Raw genomic sequence first — 27,390 nt, forward strand, 5'->3', positions numbered from 1 at the left:
GGTACCCTGGTATTACAGTCGCTCCTAATTGTAACAGTACTGTCACATAGGTGCGGCTCTATAACCTCTTGCACGTCTGGACGCCTAGCATCAGATGTAACCTCTTGAAGTTCAGGAGGGAGTTCAGCAGTATGGGTGTGTTTCTCTATGATAGTGGTTGAGAGCCCATCTATTGTTGATTGGCCTTCAGCTTCATTGACAACCCGACTTTTGCTGTTATTCTGAGTTTGCGCCGCTCCCATTACCCGATCAAGTCCCAAGAGGCTTTTTCATCTTTGTATGTGTGCTGCATTCTGCAGCACACATAGAAAAACGGAAAAACAAGGAGAAATAAAGATATTTCTCCTCGTGCCTCCCTTACGCCTCCCCTGGGGAGGTGTACGTTTTTGGGACTGCCTCAGGGTTACAATTTCTCGTAAATCTGGAGCAGTGTCAAAAAGCCATGGATGTTGCTGGGAACGCCCCCAGCAACACCTATTGCATGCCCCTTTAATGCGGCAAAACTACGTTAAAGGGAACGATATTTACAAGGAAGCATTAAGCCAAATAAATTGGCTTAGTGCTGCCGGGTATATATGGAGCAGGCTCCTTCGCCACCGGAGCATCACAAAAAGTGACACACCAGCAGTGCAAGGGGCTTCAAGATAAGCCCCAAACAATCCTAAATGACGACTTGTAACTTCTATGTGTGTTACTTTGTGCAGCAAATATAGAAGTTGCAACTCGTAATTTTTAAAATGATTGTTTATGTGCAGGAAGGGACGGCTGCCTGCACATAAACAATCATGCATGGCGTTTTGCTGTTTCTATGTGTGCTGCACAATGCATTTCTCCTTGTTGCGCCATGTTAAGACGAGGTTTGTTTTGGTCTTAATTTTGGCACTGACCATAATTACGCCACCCTTGTACATATGGGCAGCGTCAAAATCAATGGGTATTGCAGCAGAATGCCCATTGCAACACCCATTGCCCACCCCTTTCACGCTAAGTATAGCGTGAAAGGGTGCCTTATTTACAAGGCAGCGTTAAGCCATGTTAAGTGGCTTAACGCTGTCTTGTAAATAAGCCCAAGCCTGTATCGCCACTGGAACGTCGAAAAAAGTAACGTTCTGTTGGCGATAGAGGCTTATTAATATGCCCTTAGTGTCCTTGCACTGGGAAGACCAAAAGATACTACATTAACAGAGCAACTATTTTTTAAGATTCTTCCTAAATAAGGGATTATGGGGTTCAGCATGAAGATGCCGTGGGAGGGTGTTCTAATGGGAGGCTGTTAAAAAACAAAGAATGAACATTCGGTCAAGCCTTTTTGATACAAGGTGCTTTGGCAAAGTAAGTGGAAGCAGATAGGAGTTTCCTACATGGCACATAGCTGCATGTCCAACCCCAGACAAAATTGGGACCATTGTGTTGAAGAGTACGATGGCAGATGCACAAGGTTTTGCATACAGATCGTTTGCCCACTGGGAGCCAGTGACGGCTTTTAAAGTGGCCAGAGATAGAACATCTTGTGAGAAGAACTTAGGCCCTAATTACGAGTACTGCGGTCCATAGGACCACTGTACCCCCTGGTGGCAGTCCGACAAACCCCACACTGCGGGACCGCCCACAGCAATACAATTGCGGCGGTAGTGACCACCACAAGACCGCCGGCACCTCCAGGATCAAGGATCCCGCTGGGCCTGCGATTTTTCAATGGCAGGAATATGCTGGCAATGCCTCAGCTGGCACCTCCGAGCATATTCCAAGTTGCCATTTCAATGCCCTTTTCATGGCACTGAATCGGCCATGAAAAGGATGGCGGAATGGCAACAAAAACCCCTGCAGATTTGGGCCTGGGGGTTGATGGGGAGGGGGCACATGTAGTCCCCCCCCTTAATTTGAACCCCCCCTTTCCTGCACGGAATGGAGTGTATGTCACTCCTTGCAGGAAGGTGCATTCGGCACTCTGAGAGCGGCGGTCTGCCTGTTTGGCTCTTTTATGACCTGACAGGCCGGGAAAAAACTTCTGATCTGGCAGACAGTCGCACCACGGGTTTGGCGGTCCCATAGCAGATGGCGCGTTACACCATCTGCTGTGGGACCACCAAACTCGTAATTAGGCCCTTAGAGAAGTTGAGCAGCTAGATTCTGAATATGTTGGATTTGTTATGTGAGATATTTAGGAAGGTCTAAATAGAGAAAGTTCCCGTATTCAGTTTCAGACAGAATGATCACTTGAACCACAGTCTGTAGGGAGAAGTTGTAGAACCGTATGAAGCATTCTCGTATGAAAAGGACAAGAAGAGGTGAAGGTATTTAGGTGTTCATTGAAAGTAAGGGAGTTGTCAAAAATTACCTCCAGATTGCTAGCAACTTTAGATGGAATTGGGGCACAGCCCAATTTTGAGGGCACCAAGGAGAACACCTGAGAGAGGAGGACCACCAAAAATAAGTAACTCTGTTTTGCAGCCATTGAGTTGAAATGTCAACCTCTGTTAAGGAAGGAACCAGAGGTCCCAGAAAATGTTTAGCTTATTTGAGATGTGTGCTTTAAAATGAAGGTTGGGGTAAATGTGAAATCCTAGAGATTTAGCGTCTTTGACCATCTGTGTGGTGAAACTGTCCAAGTTCAAATCTGAGAGGCATTCCTGCACATACACATGTTGGTCATCTAGAGTGATTGATCATCACAAAAGAGCTGCTCCCAGTGTGATAACCCAAAGCGAGCTACAAGAACGTCGTGAGTGTGGGCATCTCACAAAAAGATATGGACTGGTCTCACACACCACCTGGTGTCATGCTTCATCATTGACCAGTCCTCGCCCTCCAAAACCTTCGTTTGATGGAGGACGGGCATGCACTTGACGACAAGGATGCACTTCTAAGTGATGGAGTGGGGGCCCGTGACTATGTGAGTGAAATTAAAATTAAAAATCATTATAGTTATCAGTAGCAATTCTTTAATGTGAGGTGAAAACTATATGATATTAAAATAAGAGTGACGGAAATTGGGATATTTATTGGTCCCAACCGTCTAATGAGTGATCTTGTGGATGGTCGACATGTTTCTGCCTGGGTGGCCCCGAAGGGTCCGCGGCATTCATCAGGACCTAAAAGTAGAGAAATAATGGGCTCCGTTCTTACCACATTTGGTAATGTGTCACCACTGCGGGAGTGTGATATGGGTCACACTTCACCATCTAAGGGATGCTTCCAATAGTGAAGCCTGAAACAAAATTTTAATAAAAGGCATTGTAACTCGCTGGATCAGTTGTACCTGTAAAAAGGAAAAAAGACAAAACAATGCATGCATTGAGTGTCGTGCGTGACACAAGTGTGTGCGTGACTCAGTGGCACTCTATTTGTGGACACTAGTGCGAAAAATTATGGTGGTAGACAATGCTGTCACCAGGCTTACCCTAATGATATGGACAAGTAGCCTCATGGGAGAAGAGGCGGAGGAGAGAACCACAACTGTGTTTCAGCTGTAACAGAAAACATTTCAGACAAAAACGTTATGTAAAAAGGCTGTAAATTCTCATGTTCAGCCAGCCTCGAAAAACGAGTGAAGTCATTTCCACATATCACATACTCATGTTATCTTACTCGCACTACCACCACACACTCCAGGCATACTCTTACTGTTACTCGCGATAATCGCGTCCTGCCACCTATACGTCCGCTCGTCTGTCTCCCCGATGTGCAAATGCCAGGGTGAGGGCGTGGTTTATATCGGCTGTCAACCCCGTGACTAATTGAAGTAGTTGGCCTAAATCGATTTCACGTGGGTGTTTCCCGGTGTCCCCGGCTGCCGCTGCCTGGAACGAGAATGGCAGAAGTGGGGCGTATTAGGTCCTCAGTAGACGCTCGAGAGACGAGGAGAGGGATGGGTCCTGCCAGCCAATGGTGAGGATCCTAGTGATCGTGCAGGCGATGACGCGCCGTTGGTGCGGTGCTCCGGTTGGTTAAGCCGAGGAGAGGGTTGGGTCCTGCCGGCCAATGGTAGGGATCCTAATGATCGTGCAGGCGATGACGCGCCGTTGGTGCGGTGCTACGATTGGTTGAGCCGTGAAGGGAATTCAAAGGCCCGCTCTGATTGGAGGAGCTAAGGCCGGGAATTCAAAGGCCCACTCCGATTGGAGGAGCTCAGGCATGGGGGCGTGACTGAATCTGAAGACGCGCTGTAGCCACAGAATAGGTTGTCATGGGGACGTATGCTCAAAAGGTGGTAGCGCGATCCTCCTGAAGATAGGGTCGTAGTGGAGGTGGCTTTGTGCAATGGGTATGCTGGTCATTGTGAGGGTCTCATGCTGGGCAAGTACGTAGCAGATGGGAACCACGTGCTAGAGAGATACTGTACTTCATGCAAGGTCAGAAGTGGCAAACATGGCAATTATGACTGTGAGTCTATAGAAGTGATCATGCAGAGAAGCGGTCGTACTCAGAGGCGACCTTGCATCCAGTGAACTTCCATGGTTTTATCAATTATATATATTTTTTCATTTCCCATATATACAGAAATCATATCGTGTTGTTATGAGCCAAATATTAACGATGGTATCTCACTCCTCAAAAAGGCTAAGCCAGAAAATGCACATCCCACACATACTAATGCTCATTCTGAGTGTTGTGTATGGGCGGGGTGCTGAGGTTTTGTGTAAGGGTCAGATCTTAGTTGTGGCCTGAGTTTTGGAGATACGTGTGCATCATTGGAGAATGATAATATATACTAGGTATATTCATCTTTTTATCGTGTCAGTTGTAACCATGGGATATCGTCATTGAGACCCCTCTCATGGGTGCGGAGGCGGAAAACCCATCGTTGTTCTCTAAAAAGGAGGTTTGTTGTAAGGTCGGATTTCCCTTTTCTCATGACTTCAAGTACAGTCCAGCTGAGGTCTGTTTCTTTATGGTTAGCTTCGGAGAAATGGCGAGTCAGTTTTGTATTGGTCTTTTTGCACCTTATAGTGCTTCGGTGTTCGTTAATACGGGTTTTTATCTTCCTAGTAGTCATACCTACATACCGAAGCATGCAAGGACAGGTTAGGAGATAGACAACGTTCTCCGTGTTACAATTGCTGAATGTGTTGAGTCTCCAGGGCCTGCCCGTACCTATGTCAACCTCTTTGGTATTTTTAGTGAGGTCACAGGAGTTGCACATGCCACAGGCAAAGTGACCCACTACACGTGGTTGGTCCCAGAGTCTGGGTTGTTCAGTCTCATCCAATGTGGTGATCTGGGCGTGTACCAGTTCATCCCTTAGGTTTCTGTTGCGTTTGTACGCAAATAAGGGCGTTTCCCATTGTTTCCCAGCGCTATTCAGTATGTGCCACCTTTTTCTGATGATTTTCTGTATGGAGTTTGATGCTGGTGTAAATGTAGTGACACACACTTGTCTGTCCGTTTGTACTTTCTCGGTGTTCTCCAATAATGCTTCTCTGGGGTTATTGCTTGCTCTTTTGTTGGCCCTTTTAACCAGTTTTCTGGGATAGTTCCGTGCTATGAGTTTTTTCTCAAGTTGTTTCGCTTGTTCTGTATAGATTACTTTTTCAGAACAGTTCCTTCTTATCCAGTTCGGCACATTCCATAACAAAGTGTCGGGGGGTGGTGAAATCCCCCAACACTTTGTTATGGAATGTGCCGAACTGGCCCTCACAGAAAACTTTTTCCAATATGACCAAACCATCTACCATCAAATAACAGGAACTTCGATGGGGAGCACCTTTGCCCCTAGTATGGCCTGTCTGTACGTCCAACAATTCGAGGATGACTTTGTCAACAATCCAGCAAACCCGTTTCTAAATCATCTTAAGGTTTGGAAACGGTACATAGACGACGTTCTGATTGTGTGGAGAGGAACAGAAGAAAATGCAACTGCTTTTGTCCAATGGATAAACTCTCAAGATCGACATCTAAAGTTTACCCATTCCATCCACAAAAATCACGCTACCTTCCTAGACCTAGATATCACAATCACTGGTGGAGGGTTTTCAACAAAAGTCCACAATAAACCTACAGACAGAAATAGTTTACTTCTATACGAAAGTTACCACCCAAGAGCCCTCAGACAGAATCTTCCAGTCGGCCAGTTTCTACGGATAAGAAGGAACTGTTCTGAAAAAGTAATCTATACAGAACAAGCGAAACAACTTGAGAAAAAACTCATAGCACGGAACTATCCCAGAAAACTGGTTAAAAGGGCCAACAAAAGAGCAAGCAATAACCCCAGAGAAGCATTATTGGAGAACACCGAGAAAGTACAAACGGACAGACAAGTGTGTGTCACTACATTTACACCAGCATCAAACTCCATACAGAAAATCATCAGAAAAAGGTGGCACATACTGAATAGCGCTGGGAAACAATGGGAAACGCCCTTATTTGCGTACAAACGCAACAGAAACCTAAGGGATGAACTGGTACACGCCCAGATCACCACATTGGATGAGACTGAACAACCCAGACTCTGGGACCAACCACGTGTAGTGGGTCACTTTGCCTGTGGCATGTGCAACTCCTGTGACCTCACTAAAAATACCAAAGAGGTTGACATAGGTACGGGCAGGCCCTGGAGACTCAACACATTCAGCAATTGTAACACGGAGAACGTTGTCTATCTCCTAACCTGTCCTTGCATGCTTCGGTATGTAGGTATGACTACTAGGAAGATAAAAACCCGTATTAACGAACACCGAAGCACTATAAGGTGCAAAAAGACCAATACAAAACTGACTCGCCATTTCTCCGAAGCTAACCATAAAGAAACAGACCTCAGCTGGACTGTACTTGAAGTCATGAGAAAAGGGAAATCCGACCTTACAACAAACCTCCTTTTTAGAGAACAACGATGGGTTTTCCGCCTCCGCACCCATGAGAGGGGTCTCAATGACGATATCCCATGGTTACAACTGACACGATAAAAAGATGAATATACCTAGTATATATTATCATTCTCCAATGATGCACACGTATCTCCAAAACTCAGGCCACAACTAAGATCTGACCCTTACACAAAACCTCAGCACCCCGCCCATACACAACACTCAGAATGAGCATTAGTATGTGTGGGATGTGCATTTTCTGGCTTAGCCTTTTTGAGGAGTGAGATACCATCGTTAATATTTGGCTCATAACAACACGATATGATTTCTGTATATATGGGAAATGAAAAAATATATATAATTGATAAAACCATGGAAGTTCACTGGATGCAAGGTCGCCTCTGAGTACGACCGCTTCTCTGCATGATCACTTCTATAGACTCACAGTCATAATTGCCATGTTTGCCACTTCTGACCTTGCATGAAGTACAGTATCTCTCTAGCACGTGGTTCCCATCTGCTACGTACTTGCCCAGCATGAGACCCTCACAATGACCAGCATACCCATTGCACAAAGCCACCTCCACTACGACCCTATCTTCAGGAGGATCGCGCTACCACCTTTTGAGCATACGTCCCCATGACAACCTATTCTGTGGCTACAGCGCGTCTTCAGATTCAGTCACGCCCCCATGCCTGAGCTCCTCCAATCGGAGTGGGCCTTTGAATTCCCGGCCTTAGCTCCTCCAATCAGAGCGGGCCTTTGAATTCCCTTCACGGCTCAACCAATCGTAGCACCGCACCAACGGCGCGTCATCGCCTGCACGATCATTAGGATCCCTACCATTGGCCGGCAGGACCCAACCCTCTCCTCGGCTTAACCAACCGGAGCACCGCACCAACGGCGCGTCATCGCCTGCACGATCACTAGGATCCTCACCATTGGCTGGCAGGACCCATCCCTCTCCTCGTCTCTCGAGCGTCTACTGAGGACCTAATACGCCCCACTTCTGCCATTCTCGTTCCAGGCAGCGGCAGCCGGGGACACCGGGAAACACCCACGTGAAATCGATTTAGGCCAACTACTTCAATTAGTCACGGGGTTGACAGCCGATATAAACCACGCCCTCACCCTGGCATTTGCACATCGGGGAGACAGACGAGCGGACGTATAGGTGGCAGGACGCGATTATCGCGAGTAACAGTAAGAGTATGCCTGGAGTGTGTGGTGGTAGTGCGAGTAAGATAACATGAGTATGTGATATGTGGAAATGACTTCACTCGTTTTTCGAGGCTGGCTGAACATGAGAATTTACAGCCTTTTTACATAACGTTTTTGTCTGAAATGTTTTCTGTTACAGCTGAAACACAGTTGTGGTTCTCTCCTCCGCCTCTTCTCCCATGAGGCTACTTGTCCATATCATTAGGGTAAGCCTGGTGACAGCATTGTCTACCACCATAATTTTTCGCACTAGTGTCCACAAATAGAGTGCCACTGAGTCACGCACACACTTGTGTCACGCACGACACTCAATGCATGCATTGTTTTGTCTTTTTTCCTTTTTACAGGTACAACTGATCCAGCGAGTTACAATGCCTTTTATTAAAATTTTGTTTCAGGCTTCACTATTGGAAGCATCCCTTAGATGGTGAAGTGTGACCCATATCACACTCCCGCAGTGGTGACACATTACCAAATGTGGTAAGAACGGAGCCCATTATTTCTCTACTTTTAGGTCCTGATGAATGCCGCGGACCCTTCGGGGCCACCCAGGCAGAAACATGTCGACCATCCACAAGATCACTCATTAGACGGTTGGGACCAATAAATATCCCAATTTCCGTCACTCTTATTTTAATATCATATAGTTTTCACCTCACATTAAAGAATTGCTACTGATAACTATAATGATTTTTAATTTTAATTTCACTCACATAGTCACGGGCCCCCACTCCATCACTTAGAAGTGCATCCTTGTCGTCAAGTGTATGCCCGTCCTCCATCAAACGAAGGTTTTGGAGGGCGAGGACTGGTCAATGATGAAGCATGACACCAGGTGGTGTGTGAGACCAGTCCATATCTTTTTGTGAGATGCCCACACTCACGACGTTCTTGTAGCTCGCTTTGGGTTATCACACTGGGAGCAGCTCTTTTGTGATGATCATTTAATATTGGAGGCTGCTGCTCCTAGAACCCCACGCCTCTAGTTCCCCCCTCCACACACTGTGTGGAGTTTTCTTGTGATTGAATCATCTAGAGTGATTACCATGAGCTCTGTTTTCAGGGGATTGATCTTCAAGTATGACTTAGAAAAAAAAAGAAAAAAAGAGTTCTGTTGGACTGGTCCTACTGGAGCCAGACCAGGGCTGATTTACATATGATTGGTCCCTTTCTGAATGTGGCACCATATACAAGCACGTGCTGGAATGGAATGTGGCCCTGAGTAATTACCCATTGATGAGATTATTTTAAGTATTCCACCCATTGCGTTTTTTTGTTTTTATCACTGAGACGCCTTTAGAGCAAAAGGTATGTCCATGCGTGGGTGAGGTGATGACTGTTTTGTAGGATGCAAGCTATATCTCCTTGATGAGGCCCAAAAAGGCTGAGATCAGAGGGAATGTGGCCAGCAGTTCATATTTTGTAATTGGTTAGCCCCTGTCTGTAAAGAACAAAAAAATTGTAGAATGGAATGTGGCCCAGAGTAAATATCGGTTGTTGAAATTAATTCAAGAATTAGACCAATTACTTTTTAATAAATTTCTCTGGTGTGCGATGAGCCTACAGATGTCATTTTGTCATAGCCCCATTCCTACGAGCGCATGACATTAGAGACGGAACACGTCACCGGCCGTCCGCCACGCTGACGTGAACTACACTACCCAGAATTCCCAGCGCGTCACGCTCGACGTCGCGAGAAGACGCATAAAACAGGAAGTTGAGTCCCGGGACGCTGTCGGAAATTCACAGCATTGAGGTACTTTCATCCACTACAGTTCCAGTCGTGGCAGTCTTGGTCCGGTAAGGGTGCCTTGCACCGCTGATTATTCTTGTCCCTGTGCCATCCTCCGTTGGTGAGCTGCTGCTCGTGTGGAGGCTGGCGTTCCCTGGTTGTCAGCGCTGCTTGCGCTTCGGATTTGATCGGCCAGCATTGTCGGCCGGCGGGGGTGTGTTGCTACTATTATTCTTGTCCCTGTGCCATCCTCCGTTGGTGAGCTGCTGCTCGTGCAGAGGCGGGCATTCCCTGGTTGTCAGCGCTGCATGCGCTTCGGATTTGATCGGCCAGCATTGTCGGCCGGCGGGGGTGTGTTGCTACTATACGTCCTAAGGGTGTCTCACCTTCACCGAGTTTTACTAGTTACTATGGTCCCGCAGAAGGCCGTGTAAGAGTCATTACACTGGAACCATACACAGCCAAGGTCGTATGGATCACAGACAGTTACGCTACAGAGTAAAGCAGCAATTAAGGGGATGAGCTGATGTGACTGAATGAATGTGGCTTGCTGTGTTATGTGACGTAACATATCCACAGTCTTGTTTAATGGTATTCTCTCTGGCTCTATCTTTAACAGGGGTTGGTATGAGTGGTAGAGGTCTACGCTCTATCCCTGTGAGGAACGGTGGAGTCTAGAGAAGGGTAGGTGCTCGGCATGAATTCCGTGCCTGAGTATAAAGGGCGATACTGAAAGGAAGAGAGTGGATTCGTGCATGCATATTGAGTGTCTTTCTCTCGTTCCTGCAGAGATACCCAAAACAAGCACGCCCGCACAGAAGGTGCCCCCTCTACTTGTGTTTCTATTGCAATCTCTACATGGATGATTCTTTTTCTTTGCAGGTACAGGGGGTTAAGTTACCTGGCTTGGCTTAGAGACCTGGCTTTCGTATAATGTGTTTTTATGACAGCGATGTTTACCATTGTAGGTTCTATTTCTTCTCGTTTCAGATCTCCCTCCCCGCTGTTCCCTTCCTTTCCTTCCCCCACTTGATCCTTCCGATGACCTGTGCCATCACGGCTTGTAGGCTTGGTTAGATCAAGAGGTGGACCTCTCAGTCATCAAACCGATCCCGAGGACTGGTCAGTGTTACAGAATTTCCGACCCACGAAATTCGGTCCTCCCGGTCGGGTTGTGTTGAGCATGGCCACTCTTGAAGATGTGATAGCAGTCTTGGCTACCATATAGGGAGAATTAGCTGCCTCGAGACAGGAGGCAGACGATTTAAGAGCAAGGCTGGACAGTATACAGAGGAACCCGTTTAATGTAGGCCCGGTGGCAGGCCCTGCCGCATCGGTGGTGGTGGAGATGCCTGTATCCATACCTTTAGCCTCGCCAGAGAGGTACCATGGGGGTTCTGGCACAGTACAGGTGTTTCTCACACAGGTGATGCTTCACTTTTCATGCAAACCCAAATCATTCCCTACGAATCAGGCGAAGGTCGCATTTCTCATATCCTACCTAGCCGGGGACGCAGCTCAATGGGCGGTGCCATTAGTGAACCGTGATGACCCTCTCTTACACGACTGGGAAGCATTCAGAGTAGAATTCCTGAGGGTATTCGATAGACGAGCAGACTCCTATACGGCAGATAGAGAATTGCTAGAACTAAGGCAGGGCGATAAAGAATTAGTAGCCTATCTAAATGCTTTCGAAGACTGGTGGCCGAGACCAAGTGGCCTGAGAGCAAGCAGGCCGCCCTGTTTCACCAGGGGCTAAGAGAAGACCTTAAAGATATCATAGCGCAGATAGATCCACAGCCTTCCTCATGTGAGGATTTGATGAACTTGGCGCTATGTTTAGACCATCGGCTTAGCGAAAGAAAGGGGGTGCGTAAAGATAAAGAGAGATACCCGCAGACGTATGAAAGACAGAAGGCTACCCATATGAGCCCTACCTCAGCCGCCGAACCCATGGACGTAGGGGCTGTAAGAGCAGCATTGACCTCCACAGAAAAAGAAGCCCGCCGCAAGCAGGGTCTTTGTCTATATTGCGGCAAACGAGGACACTTTGTTAGGGAGTGTCCTGTGAAGCCTAAGAGCAGCCGCTTTCGTAACCCCCGAGTAGCCACAGTTACCGTGGAGGCGGCATCGGAAAACTAGTTGACTCGAAGAAAGACGAATGGGTTTCTTGGAGTCGGGTTTACATCCCTTCTGTGGCTGGAGGAGACACGATATCTCGGGCCATTTAGTGATTCCGGTGGAGTTAAGGGTAGCATCTGATAGGATCCAGATGTCTGCTATGGTGGACTCTGGGGCCACGGGCATGTTCATGGACATGGGTGAAGCGCAACGTAGGGGTATACGTCTGGTGCCCAAGGACACTCCCGAAGAAGTATACCCAGTTGACGGCAGAAGACTGTTTACCGGTCCTATTGGGTTTAACACTGAAAGCATAGAGGTCTTCTATGAGGAATCACATAGAGAGCAGGTCACTTTCAGTATCATCCATGCTCCACAGTACGGGATTATATTTGGGTTGCCCTGGTTGCAACGACACAACCCTGAGATCGATTGGGTAGCAAAAACAGTGCACATGTCCTCCTTGTACTGCCTTAAACACTGCCACAACATCCCTGAGGAACCCGCCCTAGCCTTGGCTCAGGGCTCAATAATCACCACGGCTGCAGAAAAGAACGTCCAGCTTCCAGAGGTCTTTCAACAGTACGAACAGGTGTACAGTGAAGTCCAAGCAGAAGAGTTGCCACCCCACCGACAATATGATTGTCAGATAGACCTTGTTCCAGGGGCAGTGGTTCAGAGTGGTCGGATTTACGCCCTGACGGAACCCGAAACTCAGTATCTCAGGGAGTATTTGGATAAACTCCTAGGATAGGGCTTCATCCGCCCATCCAAATTCCCTGCCGCTTCCCCTCTGTTCTTTATTCCTAAGGCCAATGGTGAGTTGCGTGCTTGTGTGGACTATAGGGCATTGAACGCCATCACTGTGAAAAATCGGTACCCTTTGCCTCTGATCAATGTGTTATTGGAACAAGTCAAAAAGGCGACTATCTTTACCAAGCTTGACCTTAAGGGAGCATACCATCTGGTTCGCATGAGACACGGCGACGAATGGAAGACCGCATTCAAGACCCGCTATGGGTTGTTTGAATATTTAGTGATGCCGTTCGGGCTATGTAATGCCCCCGCGGCCTTCCAATATTTCTTAAATGACGTCCTACGGCACATCTTGGACCACTATGTAGTGGTTTACATAGATGACATTCTGGTATATTCCGAAGACGAGGAATCACACGTACAACATGTGAATACGGTGCTCGGAATATTACAAGAGCACAACCTCTTCTGCAAGTTGAGCAAGTGCGACTTCCACGTCCACACTGTAGAATTCCTGGGGGTTATACTAAGCCCAGCGGTCCAGGAGATGGCTGAACGAAAGGTCACAGCAGTGAAGAACTGGCCTCCTCCCCAAAACGTTCGTAACGTACAGTGTTTCATCGGCTTTGCCAACTTTTATCGGAGGTTCATCCATCGTTTCTCCAAATTGGTCGCCCCACTAACCCAGTTGTTGAGGAAATCGCAGAAGTTTACTTGGGACGAGACCGCTCACAAGGCATTTGTTTTTTTAAAAACGGCATTCATTACCGCGCCCATTCTCTCACACCCGGATCCTGAGAAACCCTATATCGTAGAGGCCGATGCCTCAGACGTGGCCGTAGGAGCCGTTTTATCACAGAGGCATACCACCACAGGTCAGCTCCACCAAGTGGCATACATGTCCAGGAAACTTAATGCGGCCGAAAAGAACTACCCGATAGCCGAAAAGGAGCTCCTGGCCATTAAGGTGGCTTTTGTGGAATGGAGACATTTCCTTATGGGAGCCACACATGTGGTAACGGTATATACCGACCACAGGAATTTACAATTCATGACCGCAGCCAGACATCTCACTCCCCGACAGCTTCGTTGGATGTTATTTTTCTCTGGCTTCCATTTCATCATCACATACCGGCCCGGAGCAGAGAACAGGAAGGCTGATGCTCTCACGCGCCAGTCCTCTGCCAAGAAACCGGAGGGGGCTCCGGTGAACAGCATCATAGATAAGGGACAAGTGATAGGCACCATACAACCTGACGCCTTCCTCAAAGACAATCAGAGAGGGATGGCGACATTCGGCTGGAAAACCTGGCTTAGATATCACCCAGAATGGCGACTCCATGGGGGGTTCCCCATGCGTAATGATCGTCTGTTGATCCCCACTGTACGATTGAGAAAACAAGTGTTCATTTGGTGTCACATATCCCCGAGCGCTGGCCATCTTGGGGTGGAGAAAACTAGAGAACACATTGCCCGTCAGTTCTGGTGGCCGTCATTGAGGGCGGATGTTAAGGACTGGGTTTCCTCCTGTGCCCAGTGTGCCACGATGAAATCGGATCATAGACGTCCACAGGGTTTGCTTCAACCCCTTCCAACCCCCACCAAGCCATGGGACAACGTTTCCTTGGATTTTATTGTCGGGTTGCCTAGGCATCAGGGGTGCACAACCATTCTGGTGGTTATTGACTACTTGACAAAGATGGGGCACTTCATTGCCTGCAAACAGGTGCCTTCTGCTGGCCAATTGGCGGGGTTACTGATGGTGAATGTAGTGCGGTTGCACGGATTGCCAAGTGTGATCGTGTCCGACAGGGGCTCGCAATTTACGGCCCAGTTTTGGAGGAAATGGTGCTCCTCCCTGCATATCAGCACTGCTCTGTCCACCAGCTTCCACCACCAAACTGACGGCCAAACGGAGCGCCTCAACCAAACGCTCAAGCAGTATCTCCGCTACATAGACGTTAGTCGGAATAACTGGGTGGATTATCTGTGGCTTGCCTAGATCGCCTATAATAACGCCACACACAGTTCTACTAACTCTTCCCCTTTCTATTGCAACTATGGGCACCATCCTCTGTTTCTCCCTTTCGTTCATCCAACGACTGATCACACCCTCCCGGAAGTGTCCAAGAGGGTGGCCCATATACGGGAGACTCTAGCCAAGGCGCAAGAGCATCTCCGGGCGGTTAAGTTGCGGTATAAGGCAGCGGCGGACAAACACCGACGGCAGGGGCCATTGTATGGTAAGGGGGATGTGGTTTGGTTATCCACCAGGAATATACGCTTTAGGAAACACAGCGTGTTTAACCCCCGATTCATTAGGCCTTACCGGATTGTGAAACGCATAAGTCCGGTGGCGGTGAAATTGAAACTCCCGTCGCACCTGCGCATCCATCCGGTATTCCACGTGTCCTTATTAAAACCATCCGCTGCCCAAGTCCAGAAGCCGCCTCCACCGGTAATGGTGGATAGCGACATTGAATACAAAGTGCAGGGGGTGTTGGACTCCAAGTTACGACGCCGGAAATTGTGGTATTTGGTGGCATGGAAAGGGTACGGCCCTGAAGAGAATTCGTGGGAGCCTGCATTGGGCGTTCATGCACCCCGATTGGTGGCAGCCTTTCACCGTGCCAATCCATTGAAACCTGGTCCTTTGGTGCGCTCTTGTGTGGGGAGGGATGTACTGTCATAGCCCCATTCCTGCGAGCGCACGACATTAGAGACGGAACACGTCACCGGCCGTCCGCCGCGCTGACGTGAACTACACTACCCAGAATTCCCAGCGCGTCACGCTCAACGTCGCGAGAAGACGCATAAAACAGAAAGTTGAGTCCCGGGACGCTGTCGGAAATTCACAGCATTGAGGTACTTTCGTCCACTACAGTTCCAGTCGTGGCAGTCTTGGTCCGGTAAGGGTGCCTTGCACCGCTGATTATTCTTGTCCCTGTGCCATCCTCCGTTGGTGAGCTGCTGCTCGTGCGGAAGCTGGCGTTCCCTGATTGTCAGCGCTGCTTGCGCTTCGGATTTGATCGGCCAGCATTGTCGGCCAGCGGGGGTGTGTTGCTACTATTATTCTTGTCCCTGTGCCATCCTCCGTTGGTGAGCTGCTGCTCGTGCGGAGGCGGGCGTTTCCTGGTTGTCAGCGCTGCATGCGCTTCGGATTTGATCGGCCAGCATTGTCGGCCGGCGGGGGTGTGTTGCTACTACACGTCCTAAGGGTGTCTCACCTTCACCGAGTTTTACTAGTTACTATGGTCCCGCAGAAGGCCGTGTAAGAGTCATTACACTGGAACCATACACTGCCAAGGTCGTATGGATCACAGACAGTTACGCTACAGAGTAAAGCAGCAATTAAGGGGATGAGCTGATGTGACTGAATGAATGTGGCTTGCTGTGTTATGTGACGTAACATATCCACAGTCTTGTTTAATGGTATTCTCTCTGGCTCTATCTTTAACAGGGGTTGGTATGAGTGGTAGAGGTCTACGCTCTATCCCTGTGAGGAACGGTGGAGTCTAGAGAAGGGTAGGTGCTCGGCAAGAATTCCGTGCCTGAGTATAAAGGGCGATACTGAAAGAAAGAGAGTGGAATCGTGCATGCATATTGAGTGTCTTTGTCTCGTTCCTGCAGAGATACCCAAAACAAGCACGCCCGCACAGAAGGCGCCCCTTCTACTTGTGTTTCTATTGCAATCTCTACATGGATGATTCTTTTTCTTTGCAGGTACAGGGGGTTAAGTTACCTGGCTTGGCTTAGAGACCTGTCTTTCGTATAATGTGTTTTTATGACAGCGATGTTTACCATTGTATGTTCTATTTCTTCTTGTTTCATATCTCCCTCCCCGCTGTTCCCTTCCTTTCCTTCCCCCACTTGATCCTTCCGATGACCTGTGCCATCACGGCTTGTAGGCTTGGTTAGATCAAGAGGTGGACCTCTCAGTCATCAAACCGATCCCGTGGACTGGTCAGTGTTACAGAATTTCCGACCCACGAAATTCGGTCCTCCCGGTCGGGTTGTGTTGAGCATGGCCACTCTTGAAGATGTGATAGCAGTCTTGGCTACCATACAGGGAGAATTAGCTGCCTCGAGACAGGAGGCAGACGATTTAAGAGCAAGGCTGGACTGTATACAGAGGAACCCGTTTAATGTAGGCCCGGTGGCAGGCCCTGCCGCATCGGTGGTGGTGGAGATGCCTGTATCCATACCTTTAGCCTCGCCAGAGAGGTACCATGGGGGTTCTGGCACAGTACAGGTGTTTCTCACACAGGTGATGCTTCACTTTTCATGCAAACCCAAATCATTCCCTACGAATCAGGCGAAGGTCGCATTTCTCATATCCTACCTAGCCGGGGACGCAGCTCAATGGGCGGTGCCATTAGTGAACCGTGATGACCCTCTCTTACACGACTGGGAAGCATTCAGAGTAGAATTCCTGAGGGTATTCGATGGACGAGCAGACTCCTATACGGCAGATAGAGAATTGCTAGAACTAAAGCAGGGCGATAAAGAGTTAGTAGCCTATCTAAATGCTTTTCGAAGACTGGTGGCCGAGACCAAGTGGCCTGAGAGCAAGCAGGCCGCCCTGTTTCACCAGGGGCTAAGAGAAGACCTTAAAGATATCATAGCGCAGATAGATCCACAGCCTTCCTCATGTGAGGATTTGATGAACTTGACGCTACGTTTAGACCATCGGCTAAGCGAAAGAAAGGGGGTGCGTAAAGATAAAGAGAGATACCCGCAGACGTATGAAAGACAGAAGGCTACCCATATGAGCCCTACCTCAGCCGCCGAACCCATGGACGTAGGGGCTGTAAGAGCAGCATTGACCTCCACAGAAAAAGAAGCCCGCCGCAAGCAGGGTCTTTGTCTATATTGCGGCAAACGAGGACACTTTGTTGGGGAGTGTCCTGTGAAGCCTAAGAGCAGCCGCTTTCGTAACCCCCGAGTAGCCACAGTTACCGTGGAGGCGGCATCGGAAAACTAGTTGACTCGAAGAAAGACGAAGGGGTTTCTTGGAGTCGGGCTTAGATCCCTTCTGTGGCTGGAGGAGACACGATATCTCAGGGCCATTTAGTGATTCCGGTGGAGTTGAGGGTAGCATCTGATAGGATCCAGATGTCTGCTATGGTAGACTCTGGGGCCACGGGCATATTCATGGACATGGGTGAAGCGCAACGTAGGGGTATACGTCTGGTGCCCAAGGACACTCCCGAAGAAGTATACGCAGTTGACGGCAGAAGACTGTGTACCGGTCCTATTGGGTTTAACACTGAAAGCATAGAGGTCTTCTATGAGGAATCACATAGAGAGCAGGTCACTTTCAGTATCATCCATGCTCCACAGTACGGGATTATATTTGGGTTGCCCTGGTTGCAACGACACAACCCTGAGATCGATTGGGTAGCAAAAACAGTGCACATGTCCTCCTTGTACTGCCTTAAACACTGCCACAACATCCCTGAGGAACCCGCCCTAGCCTTGGCTCAGGGCTCAATAATCACCACGGCTGCAGAAAAGAACGTCCAGCTTCCAGAGGTCTATCAACAGTACGAACAGGTGTACAGTGAAGTCCAAGCAGAAGAGTTGCCACCCCACCGACAATATGATTGTCAGATAGACCTTGTTCCAGGGGCAGTGGTTCCGAGTGGTCGGATTTACGCCCTGACGGAACCCGAAACTCAGTATCTCAGGGAGTATTTGGATAAACTCCTAGGATTGGGCTTCATCCGCCCGTCCAAATCCTCTGCCGCTTCCCCTCTGTTCTTTATTCCTAAGGCCAATGGTGAGTTGCGTGCCTGTGTGGACTATAGGGCATTGAACGCCATCACTGTGAAAAATCGGTACCCTTTGCCTCTGATCAGTGTGTTATTGGAACAAGTCAAAAAGGCGACTATCTTTACCAAGCTTGACCTTAAGGGAGCATACCATCTGGTTCGCATGAGACACGGCGATGAATGGAAGACCGCATTCAAGACCCGCTATGGGTTGTTTGAATATTTAGTGATGCCGTTCGGGCTATGTAATGCCCCCGCGGCCTTCCAATATTTCTTAAATGACGTCCTACGGCACATCTTGGACCACTATGTAGTGGTTTACATAGATGACATTCTGGTATATTCCGAAGACGAGGAATCACACGTACAACATGTGAATACGGTGCTCGGAATATTACAAGAGCACAACCTCTACTGCAAGTTGAGCAAGTGCGACTTCCACGTCCACACTGTAGAATTCCTGGGGGTTATACTAAGCCCAGCGGGCCAAGAGATGGCTGAACGAAAGGTCACAGCAGTGAAGAACTGGCCTCCTCCCCAAAACGTTCGTAACGTACAGTGTTTCATCGGCTTTGCCAACTTTTATCGGAGGTTCATCCATCGTTTCTCCAAATTGGTCGCCCCACTAACCCAGTTGTTGAGGAAATCGCAGAAGTTTACTTGGGACGAGACCGCTCACAAGGCCTTTGTGGCTTTAAAAACGGCTTTCATTACTGCGCCCATTCTCTCACACCCGGATCCTGAGAAACCCTATATCGTAGAGGCCGATGCCTCAGATGTGGCCGTAGGAGCCGTTTTATCACAGAGGCATACCACCACAGGTCAGCTCCACCCAGTGGCATACATGTCGAGGAAACTTAATGCGGCCGAAAAGAACTACCCGATAGCCGAAAAGGAGCTCCTGGCCATTAAGGTGGCTTTTGTGGAATGGAGACATTTCCTTATGGGAGCCAGACATGTGGTAACGGTATATACCGACCACAGGAATTTACAATTCATGACCGCAGCCAGACATCTCACTCCCCGACAGCTTCGTTGGATGTTATTTTTCTCTGGCTTCCATTTCATCATCACATACCGGCCCGGAGCGGAGAACAGGAAGGCTGATGCTCTCACGCGCCAGTCCTCTGCCAAGAAACCGGAGGGGGCTCCGGTGAACAGCATCATAGATAAGGGACAAGTGATAGGCACCATACAACCTGACGCCTTCCTCAAAGACAATCAGAGAGGGATGGCGACCTTCGGCTGGAAAACCTGGCTTAGATATCACCCTGAATGGCGACTCCATGGGGGGTTCCCCATGCGTAATGATCGTCTGTTGATCCCCACTGTACGATTGAGAAAACAAGTGTTCATTTGGTGTCACATATCCCCGAGCGCTGGCCATCTTGGGGTGGAGAAAACTAGAGAACACATTGCCCGTCAGTTCTGGTGGCCGTCATTGAGGGCGGATGTTAAGGACTGGGTTTCCTCCTGTGCCCAGTGTGCCACGATGAAATCGGATCATAGACGTCCACAGGGTTTGCTTCAACCCCTTCCAACCCCCACCAAGCCATGGGACAACGTTTCCTTGGATTTTATAGTCGGGTTGCCTAGGGATCAGGGGTGCACAACCATTCTGGTGGTTATTGACTACTTGACAAAGATGGGGCACTTCATTGCCTGCAAACAGGTGCCTTGTGCTTGCCAATTGGCGGGGTTACCGATGGTGAATGTAGTGCGGTTGCACGGATTGCCAAGTTTGATCGTGTCTGACAGGGGCTCGCAATTTACGGCCCAGTTTTGGAGGAAATGGTGCTCCTCCCTGCATATCAGCACTGCTTCCAGCCCCAAACTGACGGCCAAACGGAGCGCCTCAACCAAACGCTCAAGCAGTATCTCCGCTGTTACATAGACGTTAGTCGGAATAACTGGGTGGATTATCTGTGGCTTGCCGAGATCGCCTATAATAACGCCACACACAGTTCTACTAACTCTTCCCCTTTCTATTGCAACTATGGGCACCATCCTCGGTTTCTCCCTTTCATTCATCCAACGACTGATCACACCCTCCCGGAAGTGTCCAAGAGGGTGGCCCATATACGGGAGATTCTATCCAAGGCGCAAGAGCATCTCCGGGCGGTTAAGTTGCGGTATAAGGCAGCGGCGGACAAACACCGACGGCAGGGGCCATTGTATGGTAAGGGGGATGCGGTTTGGTTATCCACCAGGAATATACGCTTTAGGAAACACAGCGTGTTTAACCCCCGATTCATTGGGCCTTACCGGATTGTGAAACGCACAAGTCCGGTGGCGGTGAAATTGAGACTCCCGTCGCACCTGCGCATCCATCCGGTATTCCACGTGTCCTTATTAAAACCATCCGCTGCCCAAGTCCAGAAGCCGCCTCCACCGGTAATGGTGGATAGCGACATTGAATACGAAGTGCAGGGGGTGTTGGACTCCAAGTTACGACGCCGGAAATTGTGGTATTTGGTGGCATGGAAAGGGTACGGCCCTGAAGAGAATTCGTGGGAGCCTGCATTGGGCGTTCATGGACCCCGATTGGTGGCAGCCTTTCACTGTGCCAATCCATTGAAACCTGGTCCTTTGGTGCGCTCTTGTGTGGGGAGGGATGTACTGTCATAGCCCCATTCCTGCGAGCGCACGACATTAGAGACGGAACACGTCACCGGCCGTCCGCCGCGCTGACGTGAACTACACTACCCAGAATTCCCAGCGCGTCACGCTCGACGTCGCGAGAAGACGCATAAAACAGGAAGTTGAGTCCCGGGACGCTGTCGGAAATTCACAGCATTGAGGTACTTTTGTTCACTACAGTTCCAGTCGTGGCAGTCTTGGTCCGGTAAGGGTGCCTTGCACCGCTGATTATTCTTGTCCCTGTGCCATCCTCCGTTGGTGAGCTGCTGCTCGTGCGGAAGCTGGCGTTCCCTGATTGTCAGCGCTGCTTGCGCTTCGGATTTGATCGGCCAGCATTTTCGGCCAGCGGGGGTGTGTTGCTACTATTATTCTTGTCCCTGTGCCATCCTCTGTTGGTGAGCTGCTGCTCGTGCGGAGGCGGGCGTTCCCTGGTTGTCAGCGCTGCATGCGCTTCGGATTTGATCGGCCAGCATTGTCGGCCGGCGGGGGTGTGTTGCTACTACACGTCCTAAGGGTGTCTCACCTTCACTGAGTTTTACTAGTTACTATGGTCCCGCAGAAGGCCATGTAAGAGTCATTACACTGGAACCATACACTGCCAAGGTCGTATGGATCACAGACAGTTACGCTACAGAGTAAAGCAGCAATTAAGGGGATGAGCTGATGTGACTGAATGAATGTGGCTTGCTGTGTTATGTGACGTAACATATGCACAGTCTTGTTTAATGGTATTCTCTCTGGCTCTATCTTTAACAGGGGTTGGTATGAGTGGTAGAGGTCTACGCTCTAAACCTGTGAGGAACGGTGGAGTCTAGAGAAGGGTAGGTGCTCGGCAAGAATTCCGTGCCTGAGTATAAAGGGCGATACTAAAAGAAAGAGAGTGGAATCGTGCATGCATATTGAGTGTCTTTGTCTCGTTCCTGCAGAGATACCCAAAACAAGCACGCCCGCACAGAAGGCGCCCCTTCTACTTGTGTTTCTATTGCAATCTCTACATGGATGATTCTTTTTCTTTGCAGGTACAGGGGGTTAAGTTACCTGGCTTGGCTTAGAGACCTGGCTTTCGTATAATGTGTTTTTATGACAGCGATGTTTACCATTGTATGTTCTATTTCTTCTTGTTTCATATCTCCCTCCCCGCTGTTCCCTTCCTTTCCTTTCCCCACTTGATCCTTCCGATTACCTGTGCCATCACGGCTTGTAGGCTTGGTTAGATCTAGAGGTGGACCTCTCAGTCATCAAACCGATCCCGAGGACTGGTCAGTGTTACACATTTCCTGATATATTCAAAGATGGGTGTTGTCCTCATGCTGAAGGAAAACAATGCTGTTGCTCCTCTGGCATAGTTCCAGTCATGCCCTGTACAGCTTGAAGATTACTGGAAAAGAATAGGTCTTTGGGGGACTATACAAGGCATTGCCACAAGAGTGGGCCTGAAGCTGCTGGTGGATAAAAGCCACTACGGAATGATGGCATTGAAGCCCGTTCATGGCAAGAGGGATCGAGCAGCATTTGATAATCCATGGTACCAAAGGGTGAACAGATAAGTAACAAAAGAAGAGCATCGGGTCACATGCTTCACAAGTTGGAGAAATCAGTAACAAGGATGGAAAGGTCAGTTGCTAAATTAGAAAATGATAAGGACCTTGAAGACCCCAGATTGAAGAAGGACTGCACTAGAGGAATATATGCAAGACGTTCTCTCCAAAGTTAGGTTAAAAAATGAGAAGCCTTTAATGTTCATTGTAGGCATCAGACTCCCTACTGATGGCTGTGTGGGGTGGGGTGGGGTGGATAGCTCCAGTGAAGAAGGACTTGGTAGGGTTTTCATTACATTAAACATGTTTTATTTGCATTTACAAAGATTGGCAAACATAACCATGCATGCATATCTACAGTACTTTTTGATTCCCCAACATTTACCAAAAAATAATATTGCACGTCTAGTAATCAAGCTAATATTGCTATGTAATGACAAAACATCAGGTTTATCTGCTAACATCAGACACCAAACACTGTGAGTAGGGGTGTGGAAAGCGTGGACATTTTTTCCTTCTGACGGTCAAACCAACTTTAAATTCACAACAGATGCCTGCTTTAAATTAGAGGATTATATTGTGCACACACCCACACCAGGACTGTAGCAGAATAATATGAGAGGACCCAGAACATAACCACCCCCAAGTATGCTCTCCTCCTCCAACCTGACCATCCATCTCTAACCATCATTCTGCCTACTACTCTCAACTTAGGCAGTTGCTGCTGCAACCTGCCCCAAGACCATCTGAAGCCAGCGGGTATACAGAAGCACAGCCTGTACCATCAGCCACACCACCTCCTTCCTCAGATCAATTTTCTTCATTCTCACAACTGTAATGCAGTACACGTCATAAAATAGTAAGAGTTGTGCCCTTGAACAACTCCTTCATTTGTGTCACCATTCTCAGGTCTGCTTCTCTAACAAACCTACATAAGTATTGCAAGCAGAGGGCTTCAGTCATTGGCACTATTTGTTGAGCCCTAAAAAGATAATCTAGTGCCCTTTTTCCACTTTTGGGAGCCCCCTTAGATTTGGGCTTTACTTCCCAATAGAGAAAAGTCTCCATAAGCACATTCAGTTTTGGGTATGTGTTCGCCATTGGCAATATACTCCAGTCTTAAACCATTCCTACATTCTCCAGGTGTTTGGCATGGTCTTTGAGTCAGACAATGGAGGTCTCAGACATATCTTCCTTTAATTGTTGTTTCATAGTCCTCGATGAACTATAGAAGGGCTGAATCATGATCTTAACTACGAGAGACCCTGGAGGAAATGATTAGGAGAGAACTTCAAACAATATTGCTTATGGCCCTTGGAGTCCACAATAATCAAACGGGAAATGATCATGGCTAAACATGGCAACCACAGTTCTGGTTACCATCTTTGTATCTACACATTTGGAGTCTGTCTTCAAAGTTCATGCTTATCGCTAAGAGGCTACTTGCATTTATGAATAAAATGCTGCTTAGAAACTATCCACAAAAACATCTTGAATGTAGCTTCCAAAATGTTGACCCTGAAACAATTATATTCATCTGAATTATTTACTGCCCTTAGCACTGGATTCTACCCTTATTATGAATCCCACCAAAGAAGGCATAGCATGAAAGGAAATGAGTAAAATCAATCCTTACTGACCATTGAATATCAAGTCATGCCAGTCATTGTCTGTTTCATCCAACTCTTCCCAAGTTAGCCGTTTCTTGAGCGACAGATCGGCAAATTTTTGACCTCTCTGTGTCCCAGAACTAAATAGCTGAGCCACCATTAATCTGGATGTGCCCACCTCTGGGTGCAATTATTTTGTTAGATGTTTCGATTTTCGATTTTCAGGGAGTGGTTCTGTGTGCAGGTCCAGATGATGGCGGAGCTTTACTGACAGAACCTTGCTTAGGTCCTTGCTTTCTGCCAGAACCCCCAGTAACCTTATGTTTGCACCGCTAAGATCACTCACAACGTTACCTTCTTGCATTAGTAGAAATCTGCTTCCTTATCATAGCCCTACATATGTAACTAATTTCGGCCATTTCCATTGACTGCACCTGGTGTCAACAATGTTAGCACTGAATTCTGATTACAGTTGACCAAACTTTCCCAAGAACTTTAAGATAGCCTTTTTTAATTTATAGAATTTCTTGTATGGCTTATTTGTTTTGCTCCCTCTCTTTTGCAAGATCGCCATCACTCACTTGCTGATGACGGTGAAAGTTAAATGTAGCCATGCACCAGTGTCAATAATGGTGAGAATTTTGATGCACCTGTTAAATCATGCAATTCATGATTGAAATAAATTGCAAATTAATAAAGTCTTGTTTAGCCTGCAGCCATTTTGCATTTCCATGTTAAACCAAGATGCTTGGGCTCTCTCGCTTCTGATGTCCACAGGTCGTGTTTCCATTCCTGACAAGGCAAAGCGATAATTTTCAATCGAGCTCGCAATTGTATCTTTTCTCAAGGTCTCTTTGTACTTTTGCCTTGAGAAAGCTATGCACCTGTTAAAACCATTATCGAAAATTTCAGTTTCTGCCATGTGTACTTTCCCTCGATTGCCTATGTGAAACCATTTATAAATGGTGGTAAAATGTTGGGAAGAGGCACACATTTGATGCTCAATTGCATAGGGATTTGACGTTTTGTCTCTCTTGGCTGCATTATTACTGTTTTTTTCTAGTTTTTACACAATAAACATGTTTTAGCTTTAAGTAGGCTAGTAGTGGCAACTTGTTCTTCCACTCACTAAAGCATTTGGATTGACTTGTCTCTGGGTCCAGATACCGAAAGGTTCAATGATATCTTTAAAATCTCAACGGTGTCCCGCAGCTAGTTAATGACGATGCTGGTCAAATTATCACCTCCATGTAGTCAGCATCAGCAGCCACTCTGAGTAGGTCTTCTTTGGTGGCGGCCTCCTTTATAGGGTCTCTCTTGTGAAATGGTCTGCTATGATCTGCTATAGCGCACCTCATGTATGATTAACTCTTTACAGAACAGGTGGACTTCTGCTGCGGTTCTCTCATCTCTTCACCTCTTGACCATGACAGCAGTCATCCTCATTAGCCTTTTCTGGGCACCAAGGACAGGCTGCATTAAACAACTTATATTAGTCATTGCCACATGCAGCGATGACACATATTCTGCTGCAAGTTCGAGTTCCATGAGGTATGTGTTGGCAGAAATTTGCAGATGAGTACCTAAAAATATGAAAATCCTACATTTCACCAAAACAGTTTAGAATAGTACACATGCTTGCAATGTGCCACAAACATGAATGGGGTGAGTCGATTGGTTCATCCTGCACCTGTCTTACTCTCCAGTGCTTAATGGTTTCAAAATCTTTGTTGCACAGGGGCCTAAAGGAGACCATAAGAGTTGTGTGTGCTGTTTCGAAATCTACATCTGCACCTACTTTTGGCACAAACGTAAATATTCAGTGCACCTCCACCCTGGAGTAGTGCAGCAGCAAGGAGTGACTCAATTTCCAAAAGGTCTCTGGTAATGCTACAATATAGTCCTCCAGAGACTCCCCCTTCATACTCTAAAAAGGGCATGCTGCAGTGATTTTTACACTAGAAGAAGCAGGGTCATGGCTGCCAAGTGTGCATGAAGGAATGGGGAAGCAAAACTCTACAATGCTCACCCATCAATTACCAGGAGTGAGGCAGTACACAAGTGTGTTCACAAATATAACTCATTGCCAACCCTTGGGACATTGGGTCACCCAACTTCTGTGAGAATTCCAACATCCACACTGCAGATATAAAGAAAACTCAAGAAAAAATACCACTGTTCCCTATGGTTAAATCATGGTGAATATGTTTGCATTTTATTTCCAACGATTTAACATGTTTCATAAACCTTAATCTCAAAGTAAGCACCATTTCATTGCATAGGAATGGGAAGTGCCAGGAAAACAGCACCAGGATGATATATTCCATTGTTTCATCAAGGACCTCTTTACTTCTGCAATCGTGACATAAAGGGAGATTGTCTTCATTTACCAAGTTCAAGGTATTCCGATATCAAGCCACAAGTGCCTGGAAACCTGACATATCATTCATAACCCTCTCTCCAACTGCAGGTTTTAGAAACTACCCTCAGTTATGGCGGTTACATCCCGTCATGCCCTCACTGCTCCAATAGGACCATCAACTTTAAATCACAAGAGGCACAATTGTTCCCCGACGATATAATTACAATGTAGTTTTCTGTGGCATCTCTACAAACAAACTGTAGCAGCCCAGGGAGGTTCAAAACGATATGCTTACACCACCTGAACAAAGGAAAAAAGGCGCACATTCCCGCAGACCTGAAAAACCTCCCGTCTTAGGGTATTTCCTTGAAATAATTTTGTCCAGCGGCATCTGTCTGTCACAGATTTTAGCCTTATATTTTACTTTGATGCCTGCAGATCATTGCACCATAGTGTGAAAAGAAGGCTGGCTCCATATGGTTCAACAGTATGAGGAGCTAGTTTGGAGGTGTATAGGTCTGTGGGATTCCAGAGGCAATTACATGAGGACACACTTTTTATGCCCCCTTGATCAAACTCAGCACGTTACCTGTGAGAGAATGTTGTGGATCGGTTGCAAGGGCCTCATCTTAACACTTCCTAATGGTTTATGTTCCACAAGTTGGGATCGTCCTTCAATGGGCTCATCACGACTGACCTGCAGTTCTCTGCTGAGGGAGAATCAAAAGATGTGAGATAACACTGCCATATTTTTAAGACTAAATCAGAACATTCTGCCATCTTAAAAACCTGTTCTCTTTAATGTGTGTTGTGAGAAAGTGTATTATTATTT

General features: G+C 47.7%; 2 protein-coding genes across 12 annotated transcripts in view; one reads left to right on the forward strand and one right to left on the reverse strand.

The window, feature by feature from the left end:
• The window catches only part of LOC146829091 (uncharacterized), a 351,679-nt gene that overhangs the window by 90,301 nt on the left and 233,988 nt on the right, over nucleotides 1-27,390 (forward strand). The window lies entirely within an intron of this gene.
• ARL13A (ARF like GTPase 13A) overlaps nucleotides 1-27,390 on the reverse strand; it is a 304,644-nt gene that overhangs the window by 58,892 nt on the left and 218,362 nt on the right. For 4 of the 6 annotated variants that reach the window (XM_085607726.1, XM_085607728.1, XM_085607729.1 and 1 more), the window contains one exon: nucleotides 27,148-27,268. In XM_085607726.1, the coding sequence (XP_085463852.1) occupies nucleotides 27,148-27,268 (121 nt within the window). The remainder of the gene's footprint in view (nucleotides 1-27,147; nucleotides 27,269-27,390) is intronic. The other 2 variants (XM_085607727.1, XM_085607731.1) reach the window with 1 other exon arrangement.

Source organism: Triturus cristatus, chromosome 5_2 (genome assembly GCF_964204655.1).
Source record: "Triturus cristatus chromosome 5_2, aTriCri1.1, whole genome shotgun sequence".
Lineage (NCBI taxonomy): Eukaryota > Metazoa > Chordata > Amphibia > Caudata > Salamandridae > Triturus > Triturus cristatus.